Source organism: Kogia breviceps, chromosome 11 (assembly GCF_026419965.1).
Source record: "Kogia breviceps isolate mKogBre1 chromosome 11, mKogBre1 haplotype 1, whole genome shotgun sequence".
Lineage (NCBI taxonomy): Eukaryota > Metazoa > Chordata > Mammalia > Artiodactyla > Physeteridae > Kogia > Kogia breviceps.
Genome location: NC_081320.1, coordinates 61,952,328 through 61,967,505, shown reverse-complemented (window position 1 = coordinate 61,967,505; position 15,178 = coordinate 61,952,328). Strand labels below are relative to the sequence as shown.

At 42.6% G+C, this 15,178-nt stretch overlaps 1 protein-coding gene across 37 annotated transcripts in view; it reads right to left on the bottom strand.

The window, feature by feature from the left end:
• Positions 1 to 15,178, bottom strand: part of NRXN1 (neurexin 1) — a 1,120,317-nt gene that overhangs the window by 416,376 nt on the left and 688,763 nt on the right. For 3 of the 37 annotated variants that reach the window (XM_059078724.2, XM_059078725.2, XM_059078726.2), the window contains exon 1: positions 9,557 to 9,900. The exons of 33 other annotated variants lie outside the window; for them this stretch is intronic. In XM_059078724.2, coding sequence (XP_058934707.1) covers positions 9,557 to 9,818 — 262 coding nt within the window. In that variant the 5' untranslated portion in view covers positions 9,819 to 9,900. Of the gene's footprint in view, positions 1 to 9,556; positions 9,922 to 15,178 lie in introns of those variants that run through there. One more of the 37 variants, XM_059078723.2, reaches the window with a different exon arrangement.

Genomic DNA, 15,178 nt, shown 5'->3' with positions numbered 1-15,178 from the left:
GGAAATTAATATTACCTATCTCACAGACTTGTGAGAATTAAATGAGCTGATATTTTGTTAAGGGCTTAGAATAGCACCTGCTGTATAATAAGTACTGAGTGAGTTTTGAATAAATAAGTGATGTAATTGGTCATTTGCTACCACTTTACATAGCCCTATTTCTTTCTCTGCACAGCCTTTTTACTGGGGAGAATTGAGATAGTGAAATACCCCTGCAATATTTAAGTCACTTCCTTGCTATAAGCCAAGAGTTACACTAATTTCTTGGGTAACGATAATTAAAACTTTTATTTATTGTATTAAAAAGAAAAAGACAAAAAGTGTTATGTTTAAAAATAAGATTACTGAGGCAAACGTTTTATTACTGGCAAGTAAAAATAGACTGTTGTTATATATTTTAGTCATTAAAAAGGCACCTAGATAATCAATACCTTGTGTATCTACTAAAGCACAAGGCTTTTGTATAAAGATATTTATCAGAAACTCATCAGCAGTTTCTACTTTTGATAACTGTATGAAAAATTGTCAATAGAAGCATCAACAACTGTATTATCTCATTTAGGACAAGTCCCAAGGAAAAGAATGAGTGGGGAAACCAAATACATTATTTGCATATACAACAGCATGTCCAATTAACCACTTTGCTGACAGAGATTCATTTATTATTAATCTTATTCCAGCATATGTTAATACTTTGACAGCAGACATGAAAAGTGACTGACACAGCACACTGCAATTTTGGAAGTGTTAAGTGAGGTCTTCAAGGAAGTGTAGCTTACAGTGCTGAGAAATGTTTTGTTATTTCAGCTTTGGAAAGATGTAATGTAGAGAATAATCAATTTACAATGAGAATATAGGCTCAAATAGTCTAAAACGGCAAGATTTCCAGAAATCACTATGAAATATAAAATAAGTAGACTACTAAATAATATTCTGCAAAATCAAGAGAAAGTTTAATTTCTATGATATACCTTCCAGGCAAAAATTCCCAGAGGTATTTAAACTAATCATGCTTCAGTATTATTTCTCTATACTAGCTTGTTATATAACTGATAATTGAAAAGTATAACTACATATCAAATGACATAGATATGAACTAGAGCATTTATCTTGAAAAATTTGAAAGAGAAGTTCATCAGGAAAACCACACATCTGTTTAAAACATCCTGCTGCTTGCCCAAATAAAGTGTTAATTGGATAGTATATGAGTACCACAACAGTGAGCTTCCATATTTGCCCTAAATGTATTTTTTTTTAGAACAGCATCACAGTCACTCATAGCAATGTGCTTTATGCTGTGGAACTATCCACACTTTAGATAATTCAATCTTAATGTAAAATTAGACATTTCAGAATCCGAAATCATCTCAGCTTTAAGAAGCATCAAAAATACCACTTCTCTTTCTTTAGCAGCTTTGAGTCCTGTAGTCATGATGACCAGATGGTAACTAATAGCCAAGACAGGCTGAACCATATAAATAATTACATGTACCAATGTTAGTCCAATGGCAACTCAGATAATCAAAACAGCTGTGCAGAAGTGATGTCCAAGTCAATAGATGTCTCTGCCTCGTATTCCACCGCACATTAAAAATCACTCCCTTACCATTTACTTAAAAGTTCTGTTGCTTTCTCACTGATCATTTTCATAGATATATCATAATGTTTTTTCATCAATTTAGTTACATGGGAAAAAAAAATCACCAAATATGTACATGAACTTAGAATAAAGAGTGTAACCTTGCTTTTAAAAACTGTGGGTCACATTACATAATACATTTAAACTGGAGATCCTATAGCCAAAAAAGTCTAATATTTTGAATTTCACAATGTCTACAAGATTCATGGAAGCTCCATGTAAAACCTAATATGTACATAACCAAGTATTCTGACTGCAGACTGGAGAAACACCTTTCTACCTCAGTTCCAATTCACAAACCCCATAGATATTAGGTTCATACAATAGACACAGCAGGTTCTTCTTAGCGGCTTGTACACACTTGGTGATTAAGAGGAAGTCTGTCCAGGAATCATCATTTTTTAGTCATAAAGTATTTTATTATAATTATTTTTTGACTAATTACATTATTTATCACTGCCTGAGTTTGATGCTTTAAGTTGAATTTGATAATGGCCCTCATTTTTTAATCCATCCCCACCTTACTGCTACTTTTCAGTTAAATATCAAAATGCAATATTAACTAAAATTTCTTCCACTAGAATGGAGACATAAGTTTCATATCCATATTCACCTGAAATTCTTAATAGATACATGGGTTAGCTACCTTTTATTGGCTAATTTTATTCTTTTTTTTTTTTTTTTTTTTGGCTAATTTTATTCTTAATGAACAAACAATATTTTTGTTGTTTTTTTTTGGAGTAGTGAATTGGAAAGTGACGACAGTGGGAGAGAACTTAGGTTTTCTAAATTCGAATGGAGTATTCCTTTCAAAACCCTGCCTCTTAACATATTGGAGTGAGAAAGCAAAAGTACTGCGGCTGCTTATTAATTAAGTGACCCTGGCAGAATCATCACCTCTCTAAATCTGTTTCCTTGTCAGCAAAATGGTGATCATAAACCCGGCCAGGGTTATGATGATGATTAAATGAGACACTTTAAACGAGGGCTCTGTGGAAATATATTCTTAAAATATAGCTGTTTTTACTAAGTTCTGTCAAAAGCTTGAGGGAATTCATTGTTATATGATCAACACTGAAAACACCCTTGCATTTTGTGAGAGAATGGAATGTTTTAAAAGGTATTACCGATTTCTGTGTGGAGATACTCTTTACCCAACACAGCCCAAAAAGGACTAGGCAAAAAGAACAAGTTACAGGAAGCGGGTGCTTTTCAAAGAGACATTCCTTAGGACCTCAGCTGAAAAGCAAATACCAGGCAAGTACCCTGAGCCTGACCCCCATACCACGGTCCCTGTGCACCTAAGAAAGCCACCTCTACCTAACGATGAGGACAAATGGATGGCTTAAGGGACCTGTATACAATCTTTGCAAAAATATCTCCAATTACAGTATGTTTAGAATCAATAAAGCTCTGGGAAAACACAAGCGTATAAGGATTTTAAGAGATCCTTATTGCCAAAGGAATCTTAGAACTCAATGTTGGAAAGGATCTTGTCCAATTAAAAAAAAACAAACAAACAAGCATATGAATGACAAAACAATTTAAAAAGTCATTCTCAACATTACTATTAAGATCCTTAACACCTCAAAAAAAAATTGTGTCTTTTATTAAAAAGAGGCACATAATGGAGTGTAAATGAGGCACTGCCTGACTGTGCAAAGATGGTTTTCTCTACAGGAACTTAGTTCAGTTGCTATATTCTCTTCTCAAAGACCAAGGCTCTAATCCTAGTTAATCACCTAAACAGAACTGCCTTAGGTTATACAGAGTTCAGGGAAAACTGTGGATAAACTAGTGTAGCCCTTCCTCACTGCTGGAGCACAGGCTTCCAGGAAGAGTATTCTAAACAAGGAGGAAGATGAGTTAGAAGATATGAGCTCTACTTCCCACTCTGCTACTAATTTGCTGTGACTCTATGAGTCCAGTTCACTCACATTACTTAGCGCTCTGTTTTCACATCTCTAAAATGAGAGGAATGTGCTCCTCATACTTTACAGCTAGGAGAGAACTGATGTTCAAAGCTGTAACTGAATTCCGGAAGTCACACAGTTAATTGCTGGTTGAATCAGAACTAGAACTCAGGTCCCCTGATTTCAAGGTCTGTTTTTTCCCACTAGATGTGTCTTCTCTCTGAAATCTCTTCTGATTTTTTTAAATTGTATTTTATCATGGTAAGAATAGCTAACATGATCTCTACCCTCATAGAACAATTTTAAGTGTACAATACAGTATTGTTAATTTTAGTCACCATGTTGTACAGCAGATCTGTAGAACTTACTCATCCGGTATAATTGACACTTTATGCCTGTTGATTAGCAACTCCCCATTTCTTCTTTTCTCCAGCCCCTGGCAACCACCATTCCACCCTCTAATTCTATGAATTTGACTATTTTAGATACCTCATATAAGTTGGAATCATGCAGTATTTGTCTTTCCATGACTGGCTTATTTCACTCAGCATGGTGTCCTCAGAGTTCATCCATGTTATCACATACTACAGAATATCCTCCTTTTTGAAGGTTGAATAATATTCCCTTGTATGTATAGTCCACATTTTATTTACATATTCAATCAAAATCAGGATGAGATATCACTATGAGTAGGAATGCAAAATGGTGCAGCCACTGTGGAAAAGAGTATGGAAGTTCCTCAAAAAATTAAAAATAGAACTGCCATTTGATCCAGCAACCCCATTTCTATGTATTTATCCAAAGGAATTGAAATCAGGATTTTGAAGATATGTTAGCATTCCAATGTTTATTGTAGCACCCTTCATAATAGTGAAGATGTGGAAACAACCTAAATGTCTTTTTGTAAACAAACGTTTATTGGGGGCCTATTGTCATCTGGGCACTTGTCAAATTCATGGTCTCATTTATTCTTCACTGAGGTGTAACTCATTGTATTTTCATTTTATAGATTGAAAAAACAATCTTAGTAAGGACACAGAGCTTAGTAAATTTGTGCAATGCTAGTAAGTGGCAGTGGCCAAATGTTCACACAGATATGTTTTTGAGAATTATCTTCACCAGACCAAGCTGCCTCAATTACTTACACATCAGTGAGAATTTAAATCAAGGAATTCCCTGTCTTAAATACCTTTGTAAAACAAGCCTTATCTCTATTTGAAAAATAAAAGGCTCTATGTTTTGTTAGAGGAAATATATGCAGCAACTTGGTGGAAAGCAATTGTGCAAGGAGCTCTTTCTAGAACATTAATATTAAAGGATAATACAAAGTGATGTAGCTGAAATTCACTATGTTGATGTTTTTATCAGATCATTTCACGTTGAGTCCCAGATGACTGCTACACATATATAAACTTTTGGGGTTTTGTATTTATGCTCAGAGGCTACTTGTTTTCAAAGGGCAGGTTTTGTTTGTTTGTTTGTTTAACGATTAACTCTTTCTGGGACTTCCCTGGTGGCGCAGCACTTAAGAATCCGCCTGCCAATGAAGGGGGCACGGGTTCAAGCCCTGGGCTGCGGAACAGCTAAGCCAGTGCGCCACAACTCCTGAAGCCCGCGCACCTAGTGCCCGTGCCCGGCAACAAGGGAAGCCACCGAAGCCACCGCAATGAGAAGCCCTCACACCACAACAAAGAGTAGCCCCTGCTCGCCACAACAAGAGAAAGCCTGCAAGCAGCAACGAAGACCCAACGCAGCCAAAAATAAAAACAAATAAATTAATTTTAAAAAATCATTGCAGTGATGCACACTTTTGTCCAATGAGCCAAAGTAAGGAAGAGGTGTGTGGTAGGAATATCTACTTCAGCAGAATATTCATAGCCAAAAATGTTCTGGGTAACACATATGAATTAATTACCAGAAAAGCTAAATTTTTCTTCAACACAGTAAAGTCAAGTATATTTTGAAAGGTGTTGCTAACTCTCTTGGTTGCTATAGACAAAAGAGCAAAGGGATCACTCTATCAAACAGCAACCTCCTTCTTGTGAGAAAAACAAAAGAAAAACAAAAACCTCCTCAGAATCAATGAAGAGATCCATGGGACACCAGGCAGATGCCATCAGCCTCTCTCACAGGATTCACTATTGTTAATACACGCTGGAAGCAAAATGTGAGGCCCTGGTCCTTGTAGTGATTTCTACTCCAAGAGATCAACCATTAAAGTACATGGAGGACCCTCTCAGTTCAAGTTTCAAAACCTCTGAGCTCATGGAATTGCTCTGGGCTAAGAGCCATGCAGAGTTGATTCTGTCAGTAATTCCTCTTTGACTCCGACCAGAGATTTGGTTCCATTTTTTGGTGCCTCTGTGGTATGCCTCACCCTACAAGAAAAAGGATATTCAAATTCCCTCCAAAAGCCCCCACTCCTTTTAGAAGTTTAGTATGTGTGTGAAAGTGCCTCAGAAAGAGAAACATTATAAATTTAAGATACAATTATTTTCCTCATAGAACGGCATTGGGCTACCTCAATTATAAACCACACTTTTAAAATCTGTTAACATTTCCTTCTGGGAAAGCCCCTTTGCCCTTTAACAGTAAAAGCTAATCAAGGCAGTATAATTTCTGGAGCTCATATTTGTGGGAGGAGAACGGCTGGCACTGGTGTGCTCATTCCTATGATGGTTTTCTCCTTCCTTTATGTCCTGAAATTATTGGGAAGCTCTAAGCTAATTCTTGAACGTATGCAGAGGTACTTAGGAAACCCAGGAGCAGAGATGGAATTGAGCATTGCACTGACATCATTCTATGTTTGGCACATATGGCACATCTCTAAAGCAATACCAACTGAACACACTGCTTTATTCTGAACTCTCGCTGGCTTTAAGTAGCAGTCTTAATTACAATCAGGCTTGCTTTTTATCATTTACAGTCCCACAGTTCTCCATTTATTTGACTAGGAAAATTCAATTTTTCTATAGAGGTATTTTCAACCTTTATATTTTTAAGTACATGCAAAATAAAATGGGATCCTGCAGTGATCTCAAAACCTGCTTCTCATATGCATTTAAAAAAAAAATCCTCATCATAATCTCTGCAACTGGGTCAGTTTGCACAAAGATACTCAGGGTAGCCATGAGTGCTTTCAGCACCCTGCAATCCTTGTAAGTGACACCTCATAATAGTGCAAATGAAGCATGGCATGATGAGAAAATGAAGAAGAATGGACCTGGATAGTCAACCCAGCAGTTTTCAAAACACAGAAGATAGGCTAAATTTTGTTCCATAAAATACACCACACATGATTTTTCTTTTACACATTCAAGCACATATATTCTTTCCCTATTATGAGAAAAATGTCTTATGACTCCAAGAAATTCTACTATAAGCAAACAGGGTAGCTCGTGTGTTCATCTACATATGCATATTTGCCATAGTCTCACATTTTTAACCAAACCTCATTTACACCTGCCTTGATTTTCAGCCAGGAATTTATCATGTTGTCGTTCACCTTTGTGTTTTCCCTTCACCCTCATCTATTAGGCTCAAAGATTATTTCCTTGTGGGCCCTTTGTCTAATTAGCTGAATATTCAAGGAGTTTATTGACCCAACACATTCACCATCACCTCTTTCTTATTAGGTTTCTTTTAAGCCATCACCCTGCCTGCCCCGCTGTCAGCCCCTCTGGAACTCCACCTTACTCCCATCTCTCCATCCCCCACCCTCAGAGGCTTATTTCATCTTTAATGTTCTTGGGTTGTTCTCTAGCCAGAGTTTTTTCCCTCTCTTCAAGGGAGGCAAGAGATGAAGTGTGAAAAATTCACACCGGCTTTTATTCGGCAGAGGTTGGCTACTGACAGGTAAGTTTGCTACTCTGATTTAAAAAAAAAAAAAAAAAAAAGCGTGGATAAAGAAAGAATCAGAAAGCCTCCTCCAAAAGTGTGTGTGAGCAGGGTGGGGAGAGTTTCAAAAAGTAACAAACACGACCATATTATGGAAGCTTCAAAGGAAAGAGAAAGTTTTCTGACCCCAAAGAATAATCACAACCGCTGCTCACATACCCTTTCCTCCACTATCCATCTATCCTTTCTCTTTCTCAGCGACAGATATGCCTGGTTCTTCATTCACGTACAGAGACAATCACTATATTCTGGAGGGAAGAAAATGTTTGTAGAGACCAGCAGACGTGGGCCTGACTGGGGTAGAAGCTACAGAGGTGAGAGGACAGGTGTCCTCTCTGCGGCAGGGTTCCCTTGGTCTTCTCCTCTCCCCACGTCCCCCGGGCGCTCTCCCTTTTCAGCCACATCCCTCGGGAGAGAGGCAGAGCCACAGAAAATGAGAAGTTAATATGCATATGAGATTATTAGCCAAGTGCTTCCCACTGGTACAATGAAGCGCCCAACCCCCTTGCATACCCCCATCTGGCTCACCGCACCCATGCTCTGTCTGCCCCTCATGTGCCCGGGCTCGCCTCCCTCCCCCAGGACTCACACAATTTTGCACAAAGGCCAGGCAGTGGGGTGAGAACTGCACCCGGGAAAGGGAGCAATAAGCTCCCAGAATACTGTGAGCGAGTGGGGAGAGCAACAGCAACTCCTTGCTGTTTCTGAGGGATCTATCCTTTCTGTCACTTTTTCCATAAAAGCCCCCTTTGGAGGCGTCACTCATGTCTCCAGCCTAGGCACGCTTAACGAGAGAGTCCTTGAGAGGGAACTGGAAGAAGGAAAGGAAGGGATTTCCCGGCCCACTGTGAGGGAAGCCAGTCCCTGGGGAAGGGGGCCATCCCAGTATAACTAGCAGCTTCTGGGGGAGAGGAATTACCTAGGGAAAGGGGCAAAGGATCCAGAGAGGAACCAAGTCTGAAAGGGAAAGGGGCCCTACAAGCAAAAGAGGGGGAAAGAGATGTGAAAAGATGAGTGTCCATAACTTTCACCCTGCTTTTTAAAGCAGCGGACTTTACACTGGGGAAGAAGAAGAATTGGGAGTGGGGGAAGACTCACAAAAAACAGTTGATGTTTTATTTATTGGCAATTCAGGGAATCTGAAATAGGCATTTATCTGAAGATGCCAGGAACCTGGCCTTACACTGCTGGTCATTCTGGAGAAGAAACCTGCCAAACAAGGCTTGTCTCCACACTCTGCTCTTTAGAAAGGAATTCCCAGTGAGGAGGACAGCTTCTCTCTGCTCTAACTTCTCCTCCTTCAGGCAGACCTCCTGGCTTAGACCAGCCAGCATTGCCCCACCTGCCCTCCTTGGGAAGCACTACACTCTGAGGAGGGAGGAAGCAGGACTTCCCTTATCCCAGCAGCCTTCAGACATGATCCAAAAAGAAGTGTGTGGGATGACGGAAAGGGGATGGTGTTCAGAGGTCCCCTCTAAACTGGGTAGGAGTTGGCAGGCCCTCGAGAGGGTGCCTCCATCACCCTCCTACTTTCTCCAATTAAGGGAAGAGGTGGGGGAAAATGGAATTAGCCTCCAGTTTAGTGAGTCCCGGGACCTGCCACTTCACCGACACTGCAGCCTGAGCACTCCTTGGAGGAACGTGCGGGCTGGAACCTCTCCCTCCCCCAGACCAGGGAAAATGGACAGGAGGTGGGGCAGCACACAGAGCACAGACAAAAGGTTCGGCAGAGCCCTCCTCTCTCAGGAGTTCAGGTCCCTGGGCTGAGCCCGGCTCCCCATTCGGCCACGCCGAGTGACCTTCTCGCTAGAAACGCCCCCTTCCCGCGGGACCCAGGATGGTCTTCTAATAGGTGCCCACGTCTCTCTCCCGGCACCCTGACAAGGAACGCCCCTCCCACCCCTCACCGCAAACACCCGCGACGCCTTCCTCCAACCCCTTTCTATTGTCTTCAAAGAGATAAGTGGCTCCCACCCAACACACCCAAATGCACCTCTCTTTCTCGCGCTCCCATTTCTCTGAGCCCTAAGGGCCGAGAAGCGAGCGCAGGGTCGAAAGGGGGGCGCGAGGGAGTAAAACCCGCGAGAACTTGGCATCGCAGACCCACCGTGTCCACCTCGCAAGGATGCCGGTGACCTGTAGATTGCAATAGGCACTGAATGATGCTTGCTGCTGCCATGGAAATGGTGGATGTGGTGCGCTCCCAAACTGGACGCCCCCCACGCCACTCCCAGGAGGCCGCTGAGGGTGAGCGGGACTATCCAGAGCAGGGCGAGGCGCCCCCCTGCGCCGCCGCCGCCACTGCCGCCGCCGCCGCCGCCCCCGGGCGAGCCCAGCTCGGCGCCGCACCGGAGCATCCTCTGGTACATGGCTGGGCGCCCGCCGAGGGGCAGCCGCCGCGGGAGGCAAAGTTTGGGGCGCGGTGAGGGGAGAGGGCGCCGGGGAGCAGCGGGCGGCTCAGGGTGGGCTGCGGGGCTGGCCGCCTCACCGCGTCAGGGCACCCATCCTCTCCCTCCTTCGGACAGTCTTCTCGGGGTCCTGGAGTCCGCCGTGCCTCGCACCCCAAAGAATCCGAAACATAGCCGAGGTGAATGCAGCTGATGGGGGCTTGTCCGAAAAGGCAGCCCCGGGGAAGAGCAAGCACGGAGCGGGCGGCTGCTCCCAGATTTCCGGGGCTCCAGGTTCTCGAGAGATACTCCCAAAGAGTTTCGGGCGAGAGTGCGTGCCGGGGGGGTGGGGAGCGGGGAAATGGTTTAAAGCTCCTCCCGGAGGGTCCTCACTTCTACATGACAGCCATCCACCGCGAATCCACTAGGTAAATCCATTTAGCATTGTGTGGGGGTACTGGGGAGGCCACTTCGCCGGCCCAACCTCCTTTCAACGGAGAAGCAGACCCCATGGACTCGAGGCGCCCCGTCCCTCCATTCAGCCCGGGCCGGCTTGCCCGCTCGCGCCAGCCTCCCCCGGGCAGCGCGCGGAGCAGCGGCGCGCATCGCCTGCTCCCGAGGCAATCTCCGCGTCTGCCGCCTCCTGACACTTACGCCCGGCGAGGGGTTCAGAGGGAAGAGTGCACCCTTATGAAGGAAGCGGGGATCGAACGGGGGAAAGAGAGCTGGGGAAAAGCAGAAGCACACAAAGGAGTGGGGGGAATAAAGAAAAGGAAAAAGAAAAAAAGAAAAGAAAAGAAAAGAAGAACCACACACGCTGGCGAAGCGAGGGGCTCTATGCAAATCTGCAGTCTCCAAACAGCAAATCACTGGAGCTCGGATGCAATGCAGAGGACGAGCCTATGTAACGAGGGAGGCTGGTCTAGCTTCCCACAGAAATCGCCCCGCTTTGCCTCTCTCAAGCATTCTCCACACACCAAAGGGACACGTGTACGGCGATGCGGGGAACACCTAAAAAAGCAATCCTCCCTCCTCTGCCAGGTGATCCCTCCGTCTGAATTACAACGGCAAACGGCACCATTCCCCTACCCCTATGGTTTAGATGTAACCAGTGTCTTGAGAGATCTTAAAAGGGAAAGAATTGCGCTCTTTTTATTGGACCAAACTTGTTCTGCCAGGTGTTCAAACCCAATCTGCTAAATATGGCTTGACACCATCTACTCAAGCATCAGTTTTGATGATCTGTTAATTACACATATTACTCATAACAAAGAGCCCTCGTTCCCACTACAATATCATACCTCACATAAGGCAGTAGAAGTGCAGGGAATCAAAATACACAAGGAAGAAAAAGAATGAGTAAACTTGGCAGCTGAGGAAGAGAAAGGAAGAGCATAAAAAGGAAAGAAGGAGACAGGTGAGAAAGAGGACAGCAGAAGAGAGAAACAGAATGAATGAGATTGCTTGTGTTTTGGTCAAACAAATACAAAGTCATGTCCTGAAAAAGTAGTTCTAGAAGGATCTGATACAAATCAGCCACTCACCAAAGTGGTCATTTAGACTTACATATTCCTTCCTAGTTCATTCAAAGAGTCAACCCTGGGACTCTGATAGTCACTATGTTACCAGTGTCCAAGGGCCACCAAACCAAATTTGTAGCAATCCAGCACCTCACATCCTTGGCAAAAGTTTATGTTATTCTACTAAAAATTTAATACTTCAGTAGTTCCCTAATTGAGACAGCTCAGGCATGCTAGAGAAGGTGCTTTTATCTACTTAAACACGCCTTGTCTCCCTCCCACAACTGCTCAAAGACCAACAGAACGCAAATCCTGCACTTTCCACTGTGGTCTGTTCCCGTCCTTATCCCCAGGCCATTTCCTCCTCATTTTGTTATTTTTTAGCATGTGGATTTTAATTCATTAGTCAAGGGTTGTGAATATTCGTTTAAAAAATATCCAGTAAGCTTCAAAGGGATAAAAGAGGAGCACTAGATTAGGAGTCGAGAAACCTGGGCTGCCTTCTTGGTGCTGCCATTTACTGGTTATGTCGCATTTGTTATTTAGCCTCTCCCCAAGGCTCCATGGCTTCCTTTATAAAATAGTCATGTCCCTGTCTTTCCTAACAATACCACAGGGCAGGAAGGATATAATGTAATATTTAATGAGAGAGTGTTTTAAAATATATCAAACGCTCCCCACAGTGTAGGCAGTCTGTCTCTCCTTCCATATAGGTCTAACATATTCCATCTGATTGGTCTATATCATTCATTTGGTTCCCTTCCATCTATAGAAAGGTAGAGCACTGCGTTGTTCTCTGATACCCTCATCTATGATGATGATCTGCCCTTCCCTCCCTAACTACATGGTAGATTCCGGAAGGGGAGAGGAGACAAATCTTCATTTGTACTCCCTCTAGTGCCCAGCACTTGTGAAACATCAGGTACGTTTCTTAAATCACTGTGAACACTGAATTAGGAATACCAATCCACTGCTCCTACGGCTTAGGTTCCTACAAGCCTCTGGTCGCAACATTTTCATCAACAGATTGATATATAACCTTATTTTATGTGTTTTCTGTTCAAAGACATCTTATTGAATATATATTGTTGATTCATTAACATTGAACTCATAGCCAACATCACTATAACTTAAGCCTGAATGAAGCTCAACTAACATACTTATTTCCTCTGTAAGACATACCATGGCTTTCTTGGCTCGGGAACATTAAACAGCACTTCAGCACTATGTTTAGGGCCCATTTTAAACAGCAAAATCACCAACGAAAAGAACAAAAATGTGAAAAATATGGTACTAAATAGACCACACAAAGGATGTTTGTTTACAGTATGTGCTGAAACAAGAAGGCAGAGCGTTGCCTTGTTTGACCTCAACTGGGAACATGGGTGTTGAGGACTCTTTTTGACACTCTGTGCATGTCTGTTAATAACCGCCTCAGTGCCACGGGTATTGATTTGGGGGTTACAAAGTTTAGTGAGGAGGTGAGGTCATACCCATGAATAACAGCGATTGACTGTATTTGTTACTTTCTTGAATGTACAGGGAAGGATGGGGCTGGGAGAATTGGGGGAATGATTTGTATAAATTAAAGCCATAGGAATAGAGTAAATGTAGACGATTCTGATGAACCTTTCCAAGAGCATTCTCTTGGAAGAAAATGAAGAAAAGACTCCTCTGACTGTCTTATATTGTCTTAGGCCTTGGGATATAAAGGTAGGGTTAGGGAAGGCATAGGCCAGAAATCTCAGTCTTACTGGAGTCCCTAATCCCGGAAGATCCCACATGTCACAGAGCAACTAAGCCCGTGCGCCACAACTACTGAGCCTGCACTCTAGAGCCCGCAAGGCACAACTCCTGAAGCCTGTGTACCTAGAGCCCGTGCGGAGCAACTAAGCCCGTGCGCCACAACTACTGAGCCTGCGCTCTAGAGCCCACGAGCCACAACTCCTGAAGCCCATGCACCTAGAGCCCGTGCTCGCAACAAGAGAAGCCACCGCAATGAGACCCCGCACTGCAACAAAGAATAGCCCCCACTAGCTGCAACTTGAGAAAGGCCCAGGCGTAGCAACGAAGACCCAATGCAGCCAAAAATAAATAAATGTATTAAAAATAAAATAAAATAAAGGAAACTGAAGCAGCACTGACAAATTGTTCTCAGATGAGTAAAAAATTGGTTTGGAGGAGACATGGTGCTCGGCTGCTTGTAATTTACTCTTAAATACTGCAGCATGGACAATGTGATATAAATGTGTGTTAGTGCAATTCTGTGTCTCAGGAGGTTGGTTGCTTTCATCAGGAATGTACGCTCCAACGTCTCAGCCAGAATTACAGAAGTCAGAGGTGACTGCTGGAAGTCTTGAGTTATCATCATCTCCAATCATGATGTGGCTTTGTTCATTAATTATAATGTATGTTGGAAACAGATTATCATCGTTGACATAAATGGCTTGTCAGTTGGTTAATGGAGGTTAGGGGTGGGTTCTCTTTGGTGAAATCATTAACATTCAAGATATGTGGACTGGCCAAACTTTTTGTAAACATGCTTTGCTTCTATTTGAATAGAGTATATGAATCTATAAGGCCTTTCACCCTTTACTATAAGGAATGGTGTCATAATATTAGTAATAAGAAGAACTAATACATCAATAACTGGCATAACTCTGAGAGGTGTAAATGTATGAGCTCATTTAATCATCACAAAACCATAAGAAGTGGGTGCTATCATTGATCCCTAACAAACCTTAATCACCTAATTCTGATAGATGATGATCTGGATGCTGCCACTGAAATACTGCCATATTTGCTTTAAGAAAACGTATCTGCAAGACATTTTGGGGTACCTAAAAGAACCAAGAGCTGGAACTTCATCAAGCTTCCAGAACATGCTGTAAGATTTTGTACCTACTTATTAATAAGTGTCTGTTTCTGTAACAGAAGTTGGTCTACATCTTAAATCCACTAGGACCTTGTGGAAACGCTTGGAAGAGTGGTTGACCCTCCCCTGCCTCTGATCACTGTAGGTACCGAGCTCTACCAAGAGAATCTAATAGCTGCACATAGGGAGTTATTCTAGATTCATTCATAGCTGATGATTAATAATGAACGAGAAGGCAGGTAGCCTACGTCAGACAACCATGTAAGAAATGGGAGATGGGCTTGAAAGCTGAGGGGACAAAAGAAAGGAAATTGAAGGAGAAAGAGAAAAAGAGTGTGTAGAAGGGGGAGTGTACACAGAAATGGAAAAGCACAGGTTACTTCAAACTATTTTTTCATATTCCTAAAATCACCCTTCTGTCTCAAGAAACAAAATGGTTGTCAGGCAGACACTTTCAACCTTTTCGTGTTTTTCTTAAAACTTAATTGGAAATTGTTACAGCTCAGTATTAAGCTTTTAAAATAGAAAAGTAGACAATAAAACGGCAGAGAGGAAGTATATTAAAACCTACAGGCAGCACCAATCTTTTAAAAATTAAAAACGAGCAGAGTGTCAGTCATGCATTTTGCATTTCTACTGATGTCAGCACAAGAAAAGGCAAAGAGACCTCACATATCCATCTACCTGCATTTCTGAGTTTGGATTGAGAGAGAGTAAAGAGAGAGAGGCTCAGGAGAGGATGCTGTCTGTGAAGTTGCAAAGACAAACCTCTGATCCCATTACCTTTCTGGGTTATTGCAGGTCCCTAAAGGTGTTCTGAGAAAAGATCAGAATAGATCAGAAGAGTAAGGATGCTGAGAGAAAGGAAGGAAGGAAGGAAGGAAGGAAGGAAGGAAGGAAGGAAGGAAGGAAGGAAGGAAGGAAGGAAGGAAAAGAAAGAAAGGAAG